At 44.0% G+C, this 17,014-nt stretch overlaps 2 protein-coding genes across 4 annotated transcripts in view; one reads left to right on the top strand and one right to left on the bottom strand.

Annotated features, from left to right (window-relative positions):
• The window catches only part of pknox2 (pbx/knotted 1 homeobox 2), a 164,436-nt gene extending 163,389 nt beyond the window's left edge, over positions 1–1,047 (bottom strand). The window contains exon 1 of one of the 3 annotated variants that reach the window (XM_089017221.1): positions 951–1,047. The gene's annotated coding sequence lies outside the window, so the exon portion shown is untranslated. The remainder of the gene's footprint in view (positions 1–950) is intronic. The other 2 variants (XM_089017219.1, XM_089017220.1) reach the window with 2 other exon arrangements.
• A 10,078-nt stretch (positions 1,048–11,125) lies between these two features.
• tmem218 (transmembrane protein 218) overlaps positions 11,126–17,014 on the top strand; it is a 37,874-nt gene continuing 31,985 nt past the window's right edge. The window contains exon 1 of the mRNA XM_089017613.1: positions 11,126–11,492. Coding sequence (XP_088873739.1) covers positions 11,383–11,492 — 110 coding nt within the window. The 5' untranslated portion in view covers positions 11,126–11,382. The remainder of the gene's footprint in view (positions 11,493–17,014) is intronic.

The following is a 17,014-nucleotide window of genomic DNA, read 5'->3' as shown; positions in this document are numbered from 1 at the left end:
GTGTGAGCGTGTGTGCGCGTGTGTGTGTACGTGTGCGTGTGTGAGTGTGCGTGCGTGTTTGTGTGTGTGAGCGTGCGTGCGTGTGTGTGTGGGTGTGTGTGCGTGGGTGTGTCTGTTCCACTGACAAAATTTGGAAACAAAAGACACGTTTATAAAGGTACAACTAACACACAAGTACCCACCAAGAAATGATACAAACATCGACAGCCAAGGCGGAATTGTTTCTTGAGTTTTCAGTTGAGACTTTTTTGGGGGGTTGAGTTCTGTTCGCAAGTATCAGTTGTCACTGGGCAATCGTTTAATAAACCGCAGGCTTTTCCAAGTATTATTGACAATATCATCCGTACTTTATACGTCGTGTTGTCAGCATTTCTTTTGAAAATGCTAATTATTAAATGTAATTAATGAATTACATTTTATTAAAATGATAAAGACGCGAACGGTTAACCTGCAGTCCAATTACTCGCGTGCAAAGACTGTTGTACTGCTTAAATGATTCTCTCCAACTGCGTTGCAAGCCCGAGGCTATCTATAACATTTTTTGACAAACAATAAGAAAAAAAACCATCGCGAATACATCCGACGTGCATTCGCCGCAAAAATCGCTTATACGTTTAAATCCAAACGGAGGGAGGCGGGGGGGGGGAAATCCACTGGTCAGTCCTTTCTGAACAAGAATGCGTGTTCCTTCCTTTCCCTCTTTTTTTCTCCCGTCCAATACTTCCCCCTCCCTCTCTCTTTCTATTTCTCCCTCTCTCTCTCTCTCTCTCTCTCTCTCTCTCTCCATCTCTCTCGCTCTCTCTCCCTCCCTCTCACTCACGCACGCTGGCCTTGCTCCCTGTCTGACTCCATGAACAACGTCCTGCCTTTAGTAAAAAAGGGGGGAAAGGGCCGCTCGAATACAAAGCCCTACTCACGAGCACTGACATTGAAAATGAATGACAGCTTACCTGCATGCCAATCTTCATCAGACTGACACAGGGTTGACCGCACAGCCTATACTCCTCCAAGCATCAAGTGACGTCAGACATAGCAAGCCACTCCCACTTCTGCTCCATCTCCGCTTCCACATTTTCTCAACACACAAAGGTGCCGCCGATGCCTTCAAATGTTCCTCGGAAAAACGACAACAATAAGCATGAAAAAATATGCAAACTATAAGATTGAAATTACTGCAGTGGCGTGCAGTCAGGGGAGGCAGGTGAGGCAGTGTTTCACCTGACATCATGGAAACCTGTCATGGAAATATCAAAAAATAAATAATAAAAATAAAAAAAATAAATTAAACAGTTATATGTATTTAGTGATTTGTACTTTAAAGTTCTTGTCCATTTAACTTCACTGTTTTAGGATTTTTTTCAAAATCTGTGAATTTTCACATTTACCGTTCAAATACGAAGTAGAGAGAGCGGTTGAGGCTGAGCCTCAACATGGATTGCGCAATCACTATGCTAACTGTGCTGGCTTGCTCTGCAGTGAGACCGCATTGCTGTCTTTCTGCATATCGCTATTAAAGCGTTCAAACACGTTTAGTATATGAACTAAATTTCTACAGTTTCGCTGGTGTATATAATGTAGATTCACTTTACATTATAAACACTGTAAAACAGTGTTTATTTTGATCAAAACTCTGTGCGTAGGTGAGCCACACAGTTCTCCCGCCTCATGACAGGGGGCGCTTGTGATACCAGAGATACTTGCGACTCCACAGCTGCAGAATAATAGAATTAGGGACAGCACGCTACAGTAAACAGTTAGCAAGTAAAGTGCAAACCTCCAGTCATTTTTTCGTGTTGCTTGGCCTCACTTTCAGAATGGAGGATTACATATCTAAATTGAAAGAATTTTCTAAACTGGACTTTCAATCGAAGCAGGAGATAATAATTAAAGGAAGACCAACACCGGAGCTAAAAGGTTTGCTTCAGACAACGGGACACAATACTCGCTCTTTTCAGACGGACTGGTACACACGAAAAGGCTGGCTGTGCGGATGTCCAGCAAGAAACCGCCTTTTCTGCTTTTCCTGCCTTCTGTTGTCAACTTATGACAATGTCTGGACTCAAATGGGATATTGCGACCTGAAAAATTTACAACGGCGCCTCATCAAACATGAGCGGTCGACCGCGCACATTCATAGTCAAATCGCCTAAAAACATTCAGGATGTCCAGGTTGGCTTTGGATGAACAGCGAAGACTCAAAATCAGCATCCACAATGCTAAGGTAAAGGAGAACCGGGAGATTTTAAAAGATCTCATCAATGCCGCCTGCTTCCTTGCCAAACAACAGCTGGCATTTCGTGGAAATGATGAACGTAAAGGCTCTGCTAATCGTGGCAACTATGTTGTACTATTACATGCTTTCGCTGAGAAAGATGACAGGCTAGCGAGACATTTGGAGACATCCACTGTATTTTCTGGCCTGTCAAACAGAATACAGAACAATTTAATTGAAGCAGTTGGTGATGTCATTAGAAATGACATTAAAAAGGAGATTGTGCAGCCCCATTTGTTGCTGTAGAAGTAGACGAGATTGTCATTCTCAGCACTGAAAACATACAGTCGCAACAGGACTGATCAAAGGCCGACTTTCTTCACTGGCAGTGATCTCCGTTGAGACAGAGAGACTTTTAAAACTGAAGAAAGATAAGGAAGGCTTCTACAAAGAAGTTATAAATGTCTTTCTTCAGGAGCGGCGCATGGACTTCATTTACAAGTAAATGTAACATGATAGTAAAGTTTTTTTTAATTATTTTTGTGTATGCTACAGTTTGTATATATAAAGAATGCTGACATGACATTTTATACAAAACACGTTAACTGTTGCCAATCAAATGGTGAATAAGCTACTCTGTCGAGTTCATATATTTGTAAATCTGACTATGATGACGTCAGTGCCTCACCAGCTATGAACCTCACCGCACGTCACTGGTACTAGGAAATATTGATGCTGGAAAAATGTCTGTGTGGGGGGTGGGCGTGCTTGTAAGTGTGCTTGAACGAAATAGAATACCCACTGGACGAATAAAATAAGAACACATCCTCTCATTTGAAGAAATGGGGAAGCAAGGACCAGATCCTAAAACGCCAACACTGCAATTTGCCAAATCAGAATCAGAATCAGAATCAGAATCATCTTTATTGCCAAGTATGTAGAACACACAAGGAATTTGTTTCCGGTCGAACACGCTGCACTAGTATCATCATCAAAAAATTGCAAAGAGGCACGATACACTTCTATTTGGGCTACTGTTCAAAGAGTTAATGGCTTGGGGGAGGAAGCTGTTTAAGTCTGCTGGATTTGGTGCACATGGATCGGTAGTGCCTGCCTGAGGGGAGTAGCTGGAAAAGGTGGTGGGCAGGGTGCAGAGGGTCCAGTATGATTTTCCGCACCCTAGTTTGGATTCTTGCAGTGTGCAAGTCCTCTAGAGTGGGTAGGGCGGTACCAATGATTTTTTCCACCGTCCTAACTGTCCGTTGAAGTCGGATTTTGTCCATTTTTGTGGTGGCCCCGAACCAAACGGTGATGGAAGAACACAGGATGGATTCCATGACAGCCTTGTAGAAATGTTGCAACACCTCCTGTGGCAGGCCATGCTTCTTTAGCAGCCTCAGGAAGTACATTCTCTGTTGGGCCTTTTTCAGGATAGAGTTGGTGTTGACCTCCCACTTCATGTCCTGGGAGACTGTGATTCCCAGGAACTTGAAGGTCTCAACGGTTGACACAAGGCAGTTGGATAGTGTGAGGGGTAGCTGTGGTGATGGATGTTTCCTGAAGTCCACGATTATCTCTACTGTCTTGAGCGTGTTCAGCTCCAGGTTGTGACGGCTGCACCAAAGCTCGTGGGCATCGTGACATTGGGATACTTTGGGGGTCTTCCATTAACTTGATTTTGGAACGTGAGAGGAAACTGGAGTGCCTGGGTAAAACCCATGCAACAATGATGAGAACATGCAACCTCCACACAGTGAGGCCAAAACCGGAATTGAAGTCTGAGCCACTCCACTGTGTGGCAGGTGTTCTAACCAGTCAATTTCCCTCCTGTGCAGGATTATTTATGATGGTGATGATGGTGATTATTTTATTTTATGGGCGGCCCGGTTGTCGAGTGGTTAGCACATTGACTTTACGGTGCAGTGCCATCCCTGCTGCGGCCACAGTCTGTGGAGTTTGCTTGTTCTGCCCAAGCCTGCATGGGTTTTCTCCGGTCTTCTGGTTTCCTCCCTCATTGCAAAAAACATTGTGATGTCACGAGAGGCTGTGTCCTGGAGGGGAAATACATCCCCCTAAGATGGCTCCACCCAGAGAGAGTCTTGGCCCCATCTGGTGGAAGGCAGCAATTAAAACCACACACCTGCGGCTGATCACGGGATGATTGGCAGGCAAGGCTCTTAAGGCAGAGAGCCTCTGAGTGAGGAGTTTGGGGAAAGACAAGCTCGATTGCTGTGCTCTGTGAAGAAGTTGGTTGCTGCGTGGAACTCATTGCCAGTTGGGACCACACGACAGGACACTGGATTTGGACCTTGCTAAAGGTGGCTAGGCTACATGAGGAGGACGTCAAGAGGGGTGAGGCCTAGAGACTCTTGGAAAAGAACCCCGTCTTCAGTTTTACCTCAGAAGAGACTTTATTTGGATTTATGTATTGGAAGAGACACTATTCAAACCTTTGTTGCTTGTGAATTCCCCTCGAAGCCCTTGATTAAAACCTTTGTTGGTATCCAAACCTGTCGTCCATTGCACTTCTTGTCCTGTCCCGCTGAGAGCTAGCCTCTCATGATATCACAACATACATGGCTAATTGAGAACTCTCAATTTTTGGGTGCCAACTGATTTAGGGTGTCCCTCACCTACTGCCCAAAAACAGTTGAGATATGCTCAAGCAACCGTTGCGATCGTAGTGAGGAATAAGTGGGTCGGAAGATGAATTATTATTATTATTATTATCATTATTATTATTATGATTAATTATTGTCATCATCATCATTCTTCTTCTTCTTCTTCTTCTTCTTCTTCTTCTTCTTCTTCTTCTTCTTCTTCTTCTTCTCCTTCTTCTTCTTCTTCTTCTTCTCCTTCTTCTTCTTCTTCTTCTTATTATTATTATTATTATTATTATTATTATTATTATTATTATTATTATTATTATTTGAGTGGCGGGCACTAGGACCAGGCATCGCACCCAGCAGGTGCATGTTCCATATATTTCACTGCATTTTGCTGTTCGGATGAGATCCACTTGTTAGCAGTTGGAATCAAGACATACTCCAGTCGATCGTGTGTTCTCCTTCCTCAACTGCAACACTGGTGACCCCAACGTTGGAAATGTTCATGGCAGCAGACGAAGAGATGCCTTCTACGGCCATGTCCCCACAACCGGCAACCCAACTCGCAGCTCCCATCTACGCCGCTAAACTGCCCGAGTTCTGGAATTGCGACCCAGCTTCGTGGTTCCAACATGTGGAAGCGCTTTTCCACCTACGAGGCATCACGACAGATGAGCGGAAATATTATCTGGTCGTGGCGTCTCTTAGCGAACAGACCACTCGCCGTGTGCTGCCTCTCTTGCGTGCACCTCCACGATGCGGGAAGTACGACGCGCTCAAACAACTGCTGCTCAGGCGGTTCACGCTATCGGCCTCTGAGAGAGCGGACAGGCTTCTTTCCCTTCCCGCACTCAGCGACGGAACAGCAGTGGATCTCATGGACAATATGCCTTTGCTCTTAAGTTCGGATGAGGCCGGATTCCTTTTCCCCCATCCATTCCTCCGTCAGCTACCAGCCTCAAAGTGCTTAGCCACAGACGACTGTCAAGGTTTGGCTGAAGAAGCGGATCGAGTGCTTCTGGCGACACGGTAGTTCGCCGTGCACAGCATGATGGCCGAACCCCTCAGTGAAGTGGTATCGACAATCGATCCGACCATCGTGGCCGCAGTGGGATCGCAGAAGCAGCGCGGGAAAGCCATCTGCTTTTTCCATCATTGGTTTGGCGCCAAGGCTCGACGCTGTGCACCCCCCTGCTCCTACGAGGCTTCAGGAATCTCCAACGCACGGCACCCAATAGCAGCCGTGGGCGCCGGCAACGAAAGCGAGCTGCTTTTCATCACGGACTCCTCGTCAGGTAGACATTTTCTTGTGGACAGCGCGGCACAAGTAAGCCTGCTGACGCCCACCGCCGCGGACAAGATGGCAGGTGGATGCGGGCCTCCCCTGCGCACAGCTAGCGGCTCGTCCATCTCCAACTTTGGCTCCAGGTCGATGACTATGCGTTTTCTCAGACGGCAATTCAAGTGGAACTTTATTGTTGCCTCGATCACAGTTCCGATAATCGGCGCGGATTTTTTATGTGCTCACGGACTACTTGTGGAGATTGCTGTTAAGAAAGTTAGATTGTATCCTCATTTTGTGAAATGCTGTAATACTGAACTGATCTGGCTTCCCAGCCATAATGCGACATCACGTGATTTGACAGCGAACAAGGCCAGTTTTTGTGGATGTGTTTTTGACTTCTCGTACGACAATGAGCTGCTCTCTGCTCCGGCAAATAAATATCCTACTTGTATGATCTAAACAAGAAGGACTATCTCGACTCTTTAGTCTCCCAAATGCATCGCAAAAGGACTGAAGATCTCAACAGGTTATCAGCCCAGGAGACGTTTGGGAGATAAAGTGAAGCCAGAAGTGTATCCAGACTTGAAATAGCGGTTAGCAAACGAGGCTATCGCTAGCCGGCTAAAACAGCGGTAAAGATGGATCAAGGAAGCAGGCACCTTTGACTAGCATTCCACGGTAATGAAACTAAGTACGAGATATAGGAAATAAAAATGCTCGGACAGTTTCATTTATTGGGACTCCAGAAGACCTTGCTGGGAGAGCCGGCGACGGGTTCCGAAATGGCTACGGATGCAGAGTAAAATGCAGATGCCTAGGCCGAATTGATAAATATGCTTGATGACAAGAGCCCCTCACTAATAATGAGGGATGCACCTGATGATGGAAGAAAATCTTTGAAGATATTGAGATAATATTATGCCTATGAAAGGAAAACCACCGATAATAAACACCTCACTCATGTCACTTCAAAAGAGGAACGATGAAAGTGTTACAGACTATCTCATCAAAGCTGAAACCGCCATCACAGCACTCTGAAATGTGGGTGAAACTATGGGAGATTGGATTGGATTGGATTGGATTGGATATGCCTTTATTAGTCTCACAGTGGAGAAATTTACATTTCACAGCAGCAAAGTGATGAAAGGAATGAAAGTAGAAAAACGAAATACATGAGCTGCTGGAAAGGCAGCCACTCTCGCGGCGCCGTCTTGAAGTCAAAAGAACAAAAAAAACTCAATAACAAATAATATGACAGCATAGAGACAATATGACAAAACAAAGACACAGAGAGACATTCATTCTTCAGGAATGAATGAGGAGGAGATGGACTACTTGTTGCCGTGGTGTTAAAAGGACTACCAGCAAGTTTCAAGCCATTTGCAATACATGTGGCAGATTCAAATGATGAAATCAAGTTTGCAGATTTCAAGACTAAGCTACGGAGTTTTGAAGAAACTGAGAAATTGAACACTGAGTCAGGGGACAGTGTGATGAAGACACAGGGTTGGAGTGGACGACAAACCACCAAAACCAACACCTGTGACCAGCATAGTGATGACACAAACATTGTGTGTTTCAAGTGTGCGATCAAAGGCTACAAAGGAAGAGAATGTCGACAGAACACATGGTGCAGTGCATTCCATGGTGCATGATGCAAAAGCAAGACACACAAAGACGCCACGTGCAGGCGTTAGGACAAGGACAGACAGGATGACGCCAGTAAAGCGTCAGAAGATGGCAACGTGCTCAAGATGAGGGACGGCGAGACCAGATCCAGGGAGCAGTTGGGTCGCGACATCCGAGAGAGAGGATTGATGGTGGACACGGGAGCCACTTTGCATATCATCACTGACGTGACCATGTTCAAGGATTTCGACAGCACCTTCAGACCGGAAAGACACCGCATGGAGCTGGCAGACGGCACACAATGCAGCGGGGTCGCACTAAAACATAAAAGGGGATTTGCTGAGGTCTCTTTGATAGACATCAAAGGACAAAGACATAAAGCAACGCTGAAAGTCACTTTATACATTCCTTCATACCCCCAAGACATTTTCTCTGTAAAGAAGGCGACCACCAACGGGGCAACAGTGATATTTAAAGAAGGTAAAGATTCCCTGATTACGAAAGGTGGGACAAAATATGGTATACATGTGTATGGAAAGTTGTACTACTTACATACTGAAAATAAGCCTAATGACAAATGTAACACGTCGTGATATATTAGAATGGCACGAGGTATTAGGCCACTGCAATTACGATGATATTGTTAAATTGCAAAATGTGGTTAATGGCATGCAGATTAAGGGTAAAGCATGTAAACCTGAGCAAGAGTGTGAGGTGTGTATTCAGGGAAAATTCACTCCGAATAGAAGCAGGAATCCTGATACAAGAGCCAAAAACCCTCTCGAGTTGATACACACTGACCTTACAGGCCCTATGCGCACTGAATCTATTGATGGTCATGAATATGCAATATCATTTACTGATGATTATTCCGGTGCAATGTTTGTCTATTTTCTAAAGAAGAAAAATGACACGGTAATAGCGACAGAAAAGTTCCTTGCAGATATATCCCCACATGGGACAGTCAAGCGTTTGAGGTCAGATGGAGGAACAGAGTTCACCCGCAGTGATTTCCAAACACAGATGAGGCAAAACAAAATCGGACATGATGTCAGCGCCCTATTCGCCGCACCAGAACGGGACAGCAGAGAGGGGCTGGCGAACTCTTCTTGAAATGACAAATTGTATGCTAGTTGAAAGGAAGCTTCCAAGAGAGCTTTGGCACTATGCAGGACAAATGGCCGCGCATGTACGCAACAAATGCTTTAGCAGGCGTACAGGGCAAACGCCCTATCACATGATAACGGGTAAGAAACCTAATGTATCCAAACTGCAAAAATTTGGATCTTCATGCTATACATACAGACAGGAAAAGGGAAAGCTTGATCCCAAAGGTGAGGTTCATGGCTGGTGAGATTTGACCACGTCCATGTGGACCTGGTCGGCCCCTCCCTCCTTCGCAGGTTTGCACACATCTCCTCACTATGGTCGATCGGACCACGAGGTGGCCGGAGGCAGACCCCCTGTCCTCCCCGACCTCGGCAGATATCGCCTGCGCATTTCTGTCGTCCTGGGTCGCACGTTTTGGCACGCCATCCGATATCACTTCGGACAGAGGCTTCCAGTTTGTGTCCGAGCTCTGGTCAGCCATGGCGCAGTCTTTGGGTGTGCAGGTACCTCGCACTATGGCCTACCACCCACAGGCTAACGGGATGTGTGAACGTTTCCACCGGTCACTTAAGGCCGCGCTACGGGCCGCACTATCGGACGGTAACTGGGTCGACGGGCTTCCGTGGGTCCTGCTCGGGTTACGTTCGGCCCCAAAAGAAGAGCTTAACGCTGCTCCAGCAGAGTTAGTACTCGGTCAGCCACTCCACATCCCTGGTGAATTTGTGCCTGAAGCTTCGGGTGCACCTTCTTTCCCCCTTTTGCCAGGGGAGCCCCTGACTCCAGTAGTTTAGCACCATTTCACCACTGCGTCCCCAAAATATTCGTTCCGTCTGCTGTTAGGTCGGCCCGTTTTGTCTTCGTGCATCACGATGCCCACCGCTCTCCCCTCCGGCCGCCGTACGATGGCCCGTTTAGAGTGCTCGAACACGGGGAAAAGAGTTTTGTGCTTGATATGGGTGAGAGAACGGATGCCCTCCGAAACCTCCAGCCTCACCGCGGCATACCAGGGTTGAGTGTCGTTCCCCCACTCAGGTCTCACCCGGATCATCAGCGCGAATAATTTCATCTTCACCACCGAACGACGGACTGCATAGTCGTTGTGTCAAGCTGGTCAAGCCCCCTGCAAAATGTTTGCATTGACCTTCCTTCTGGGTGTTCTGTTCTGGGGGGGTGGGGGTGGGGGGGTTTGGCAGGCACTAGGACCAGGCATCTCACCCAGCAGGGGCACAGGAGGGGGCGGGTGCATGTTATATATAGTTCATTGCACTTTGCTGTTTGAGTGAGGGCGGCCCAGTATCGAGTGGTTAGCACTACGGCTTCACAGTGCAGAGGTCGCCGTTTCGCGTCCCGGACCGGCCTCCCTGTGTGGAGTTTGCATGTTCTCCCCACACCCGCGTGGGTTTTCTCCGGGTCCTCTGGTTTCCTCCCACACTCCAAAAACATGTACGGCAGGCAGATTGACCACTCCAAATTGTCCCTAGGTGTGAGTGTGAGAGTTACTGTTGTATGTCTTTGTGTGCCCTGCGATTGTACGGAAAATGAGATGAGAGTGAAATCCACATGTTATCAGTTGGAATAAAGACGTACTCCAGTCAATCGTGTGTTCTCCTTCCTTAACTGCTCCATTATTATTATTATTATTATTATTATTATTATTATTATTATTATTATTATTATTATTATTATTATTATTATTATTATGTGAGGTGTACAATGCTTACAACGGCATGTAAGACTGATTGTAAAACATTTGAAAAAAGACATGGAAAAACAAAAACAACACAGTTCCACATACGTACCTGCACATACATCTTCTTCGTATGCATTGAAAAGCAAACAATGAGTGGTTCGGAATATCATTTTAAGGTGGATTTGGCCTGCCCTCTCACGGCTTATCTTTAACGTCTACATGTCTTTAAATTGTTTAAAACTTAAAACACTTCGACTGCACAACATACCGCATATGGGTTTATATGGGTTTATCCTCCTAGGAAATACTGATGCTGCAAAAATGTCTGTGTGGGGGGGCGCCTACGTGCTTGAATGTGTGCGCGCGTGTGCGCTTGAACGAAATAGAATACCCACTGGACGAATAAAGTGAGAACACGTTCTCTCATTTGACGAATCGGGGAAAAAAGGACCAGAACCTAAAACGTCAACACTGCAATTTCCCAAATCCCCACGAGGTTCAATATTTGAGTAACAATATGTTCAATTGGCTAGCCGACATTTCAGATAACCAATTAGCGTTTAGATTGCTATTACCAGGAAGCGTTGGCTAAATGGACGCGTCGGAAGGGAGTGAACATTCAGCCATAAGTGTAGTATTTTGTGTTTAGACGAAATTACATGGAAAATTAACACGAACAATGTACTTTTGTGTAATCAAGACAGCACACTGGAAAGCACTGTAATGCTAATGCACAGCTTCCAACGTTATGTAACTCGCAATTTGTAAACAAAGCTTTGCTTTGTTTTTAAAACTGCCGCAACAGCGTTAAATCGTGAAGAAACCAGATTTGTCCGACAAACAGCATCAAATGGCTACGACAGTCTTGGGAGTCGGCACGGGAGTTTTAGTCATCACTGCGGTTTGGATTGTGACTTTTGCACTCTGGATGATGCTTCTGAGGGCATCCGGATCGTCGAAGTGAGTAATGTATCAGAAGACACCACAATCACACGACAAACCACTATAATTCCGAGCTGCTAATCATTTTACATTATTTTGGAGATTGACGGTTTTCAAATGAGTCCCGTCCACACACAACATTTTACATTATGTTGGAGATCGATAATTTTCAAATGAATCCCGTCCTTACACAGTACATAAGGTCGATATATTTTGTCTCGGTTAATAGTTGAGTTGTATCGTATAGCCATCCGCAGTCCGTAACAATTATTTAATTGTAAAAAGTTCGTTCTGTCACTAGATTAAACCAAGATAATATCTTTACCAGTGGTTGTTTACGGATTTTAATATTATAAGATCGGTTTGACAAAGGGTGACGAAGGGTTGTTGAACAGTTTCACGTTGCGATTGTTATTTTTCTTCCTACTTTCGTTACCTTTGGTTTACCAATGGAGGTCTACAAGTGTCAAAGAGAGGTGGCAGTGGTGTTTCTGATTGGGTTGTTCAACAAGATCTTAGCTGGTGAGAAGATGCCTCCCGAATAGAGGCAGTGTACTCGTTTCCATTTTTAAGAACAGGGTAGATGTGCAGAGTTGTAGTAACGCAGATGAATACAGTTGATGAGCCATACAATGAAACTATGGGAAAGCGTAATTGAAGCGAGACTAAGAGCAGCAGTTAGCATTTGTGAACAACAGTATGGTTTCATGCCAAAAACGCCTACGACAGATGTGGTGTTTGCTTTAAAGGACAACCGACGGCTCCGGACAAGTTGTGGCCATAATTTGTAAAATCACTTCAAATGATTTCTACTGAGCGTATTTTACAAAGATTACACCGCATATCTCTTTTACATTTTAAGACTCATGCTAAATATTCAGGAAGTCTTGTTTTCGAGTTGATGACGATCTCCTAAGTGATAACACATTTGGAATGGCCCTGACCGAGAAAGCGACACACATGCATTTTGCGGTACTTTGTTTGGTCTGAAAACTTTGTGTTGATCTGTGTTGATGGCAAAATTAGAAGGAAAACATAAATAATGTGATGGTGAATCGTTGTGTGTTGCACCAAGACTACACTACACTACCAGCAGACAAATCAGCCCATTTCCAATGGAGCTTTGGCACCATCTTGTGGGCTCTTCTGGGACGCTACATTGCTGTCATTGACGGCTTGAATTGATAAGGGAGGACTCCTTTAATCGATTGCAAACATTTGTGTTTTCCTCTTCAGAACTATTTGAATCATATTCATAACTGGATGAGTAACAAGAAAGCATCTTCTCCAAATCTGAACTCCGTGAGCCCATTGTTTTGTTTCTTGAGCAAGGCAAGATGACTTGGCGTGACGTCGTGACAAACTGGGGGCGGGACTTTCTGAAAATCCCCAGTTTCGAGCTGATTTGTGGCAGATTTTGGACACTTTAAGTCACGTTTATTGGTGTTTTGCATTTGACTAAAAATATCAGCCTGCGTGTTTTCTGTATTTTATATGCTATCAAACGTTTTTCTGATGTCAGTTAGGAAATAAAAAATGGTGTCGGTTGTCCTTCAAGGATGCTGATAGAGGGAGACAGAGAATGTCAGAGGGAACTGCATTGTGTTTTTGTAGATCTGGAAAAAGCGTATGACAGGATGCCCAGAGAAGAGCTGCTGTATTGTACGAGGAAGTCTGGAGTGAAGGACAAGTTTGTTAGAGCGGTGCAGGACATGTATTATGAGTACTGTAAAACAGTTGTGAGGTGTACTGTCGGTGTGACACAGGAATTCAAGGTCGAGGTTGGACTTCACCAGGGGTCAGAAAAATTAGGAATGAACAGTTTGCAAGGGAGAATTGGATCAAAAATTTGTCAGACAGAGGTCTCTCAGAGACAGAAAAGGCGGTACTCACCAAAGGTTTAAATTTCTCAGTGACTCCTAAAACTATACCTACAATAGATTACATCACAGCTACTGAATTGGCTATTAAAAATAACAAACTTTCATATGCAGAGGCAGATGATCTACGCATTAAAATATCAGCTCTTCTCAGTAGTGCCAAACTTCCTCCGTCCAACATAACATTAGAAGAGAGAAAGGCGTTAACTACTCTACAAAAAGACAAAAGTATTACTATTTTGCCAGCAGACAAGGGCAGATGCACAGTGCTTCTCAACACACTGGATTATGAAGACAAAATAAATAGGTTAATCAGTGATTCTAACACGTATGAGCAACTAAAAAGGGACCCTTCCAATAGATACAAGAAAGAAATGATTGACTGTCTCCAAAAGTTCGAGAAAGGAAAACATATAGACAAACAGATGTATTTTAGATTATACCCGGGAGAGGCCACGCCATGCATCTATGGCCTGCCAAAAATACATAAAGAAGGGTTCCCCCTCAGACCCATTGTTTGTAGCATTGACTCCTCTACATACAATGTAGCCAAATATTTAAAAACTACTTTAGCTCCGTTGGTTGGTAACACAGAATATCACGTAGAGAACACCACAGGGTTTGTAGAGAGGATCAAAGACCTCATATTGGAACCTGAGGAAACTTGGCATCTTACGATGTGACTTCTCTCTTTACATCTGTCCCAACCCCAGCAGCAGTCTCAGTGGTGAGGACGAGGCTCCTGGCGGATGTTTCTCTGCATGAAAGAACCAAACTTAAACCGGATCACATCTGCCAATTATTAGAAATCTGCCTTAATACTACGTATTTTCAATTTCGGGAAAAAATTTTATAAACAAATTCATGGTTGTGCTATGGGCTCACCAGTTTCACCCATAGTGGCTAATCTTTACATGGAAGAGATGGAGAAACAGGCCTTCACATCCTTCCCAGGGACAAAACCGAGACATTGGTTTAGATATATGGACGATACTTTTGTCATAATTAAGAAACAAGAAATTCAATCCTTCACAGATCACCTCAACTCTGTAGACTTCAACATTAAATTTACTCGTGAGGACATTCAAGAGAAACAACTAGCCTTCTTGGATTGTAAAGTAATTATAAAAGAGGACAGAGCGCTAAAAACAGAAGTCTTTAGGAAGGCTACGCACACTGACCAATACTTACTTTTTGACTCTAACCACCCTTTACAACACAAACTAGGAGTTATCAGAACCCTCCAGCATAGGGCTAAACTAATACCAACTAGCACTGAAGGTAGAGAAAAGGAGTCAAAACATATCAGGAGAGCACTCACTAACTGTGGGTACCCTCAGTGGTCATTCAACAAATGTCAGAAAGACAGAATAGGGAATGAAACCAATAATTCTCAAGATACAAAAAGGAGAGGAGTAGCAGTACCGTACATTGCAGGAGTTTCTGAAAAATTACAAAGAGTCCTTTGGCAACATAAAATTCCTACTTATTTCAAATCGATAAACACGTTAAGGCAAAAATTAGTGCATCCAAAAGATAGGCTACCAAATGAAAAACAAAGTAATGTAGTTTATTCCATACATTGTAGGAATGAAAATTGTAAAGAGCAGTACATTGGGGAGACTCAACAAATTCTCAAAAAAAGACTTTATCAACATCGCAGGGATAATATAAGTGGACCTCAATCGGCAGTACATTTGCACCTAAAAGCTAGCAACCACTCATTTGACGACAATGAGGTTAAAATCTTAGCGAAAGAACATAGATGGTTTGAAAGGGGGGTAAAAGAAGCGATTCTATTTGGATGGTTCATACAATAGCCTGCTTAGGCAAAACAGGTTAGGCAACTTTCGCAATGCTGATGAGGGGTTACCTTTGGTTTACCAATGGAGGTCTACAAGTGTCAAAGAGAGGTGGCAGTGGTGTTTCTGATTGGGTTGTTCAACAAGATCTTAGCTGGTGAGAAGATGCCTCCCGAATAGAGGCAGTGTACTCGTTTCCATTTTTAAGAACAGGGTAGATGTGCAGAGTTGTAGTAACGCAGATGAATACAGTTGATGAGCCATACAATGAAACTATGGGAAAGCGTAATTGAAGCGAGACTAAGAGCAGCAGTTGGCATTTGTGAACAACAGTATGGTTTCATGCCAAAAACGCCTACGACAGATGTGGTGTTTGCTTTAAAGGACAACCGACGGCTCCGGACAAGTTGTGGCCATAATTTGTAAAATCACTTCAAATGATTTCTACTGAGCGTATTTTACAAACGTTACACCGCATATCTCTTTTACATTTTAAGACTCATGCTAAATATTCAGGAAGTCTTGTTTTCGAGTTGATGACGATCTCCTAAGTGATAACACATTTGGAATGGCCCTGACCGAGAAAGCGACACACATGCATTTTGCGGTACTTTGTTTGGTCTGAAAACTTTGTGTTGATCTGTGTTGATGGCAAAATTAGAAGGAAAACATAAATAATGTGATGGTGAATCGTTGTGTGTTGCACCAAGACTACACTACACTACCAGCAGACAAATCAGCCCATTTCCAATGGAGCTTTGGCGCCATCTTGTGGGCTCTTCTGGGACGCTACATTGCTGTCATTGACGGCTTGAATTGATAAGGGAGGACTCCTTTAATCGATTGCAAACATTTGTGTTTTCCTCTTCAGAACTATTTGAATCATATTCATAACTGGATGAGTAACAAGAAAGCATCTTCTCCAAATCTGAACTCCGTGAGCCCATTGTTTTGTTTCTTGAGCAAGGCAAGATGACTTGGCGTGACGTCGTGACAAACTGGGGGCGGGACTTTCTGAAAATCCCCAGTTTCGAGCTGATTTGTGGCAGATTTTGGACACTTTAAGTCACGTTTATTGGTGTTTTGCATTTGACTAAAAATATCAGCCTGCGTGTTTTGTGTATTTTATATGCTATCAAACGTTTTTCTGATGTCAGTTAGGAAATAAAAAATGGTGTCGGTTGTCCTTCAAGGATGCTGATAGAGGGAGACAGAGAATGTCAGAGGGAACTGCATTGTGTTTTTGTAGATCTGGAAAAAGCGTATGACAGGATGCCCAGAGAAGAGCTGCTGTATTGTACGAGGAAGTCTGGAGTGAAGGACAAGTTTGTTAGAGCGGTGCAGGACATGTATTATGAGTACTGTAAAACAGTTGTGAGGTGTACTGTCGGTGTGACACAGGAATTCAAGGTCGAGGTTGGACTTCACCAGGGGTCAGAAAAATTAGGAATGAACAGTTTGCAAGGGAGAATTGGATCAAAAATTTGTCAGACAGAGGTCTCTCAGAGACAGAAAAGGCGGTACTCACCAAAGGTTTAAATTTCTCAGTGACTCCTAAAACTATACCTACAATAGATTACATCACAGCTACTGAATTGGCTATTAAAAATAACAAACTTTCATATGCAGAGGCAGATGATCTACGCATTAAAATATCAGCTCTTCTCAGTAGTGCCAAACTTCCTCCGTCCAACATAACATTAGAAGAGAGAAAGGCGTTAACTACTCTACAAAAAGACAAAAGTATTACTATTTTGCCAGCAGACAAGGGCAGATGCACAGTGCTTCTCAACACACTGGATTATGAAGACAAAATAAATAGGTTAATCAGTGATTCTAACACGTATGAGCAACTAAA

The sequence above is a fragment of the Hippocampus bargibanti genome, linkage group LG16 (genome assembly GCF_051943395.1).
Source record: "Hippocampus bargibanti isolate YZ-2025 linkage group LG16, ASM5194339v1, whole genome shotgun sequence".
In the NCBI taxonomy this organism is placed as follows: Eukaryota; Metazoa; Chordata; class Actinopteri; order Syngnathiformes; family Syngnathidae; genus Hippocampus; species Hippocampus bargibanti.
The sequence above is the reverse complement of the archived record's forward strand: the minus strand, read 5'-3'. Positions and strand labels throughout refer to the sequence as shown.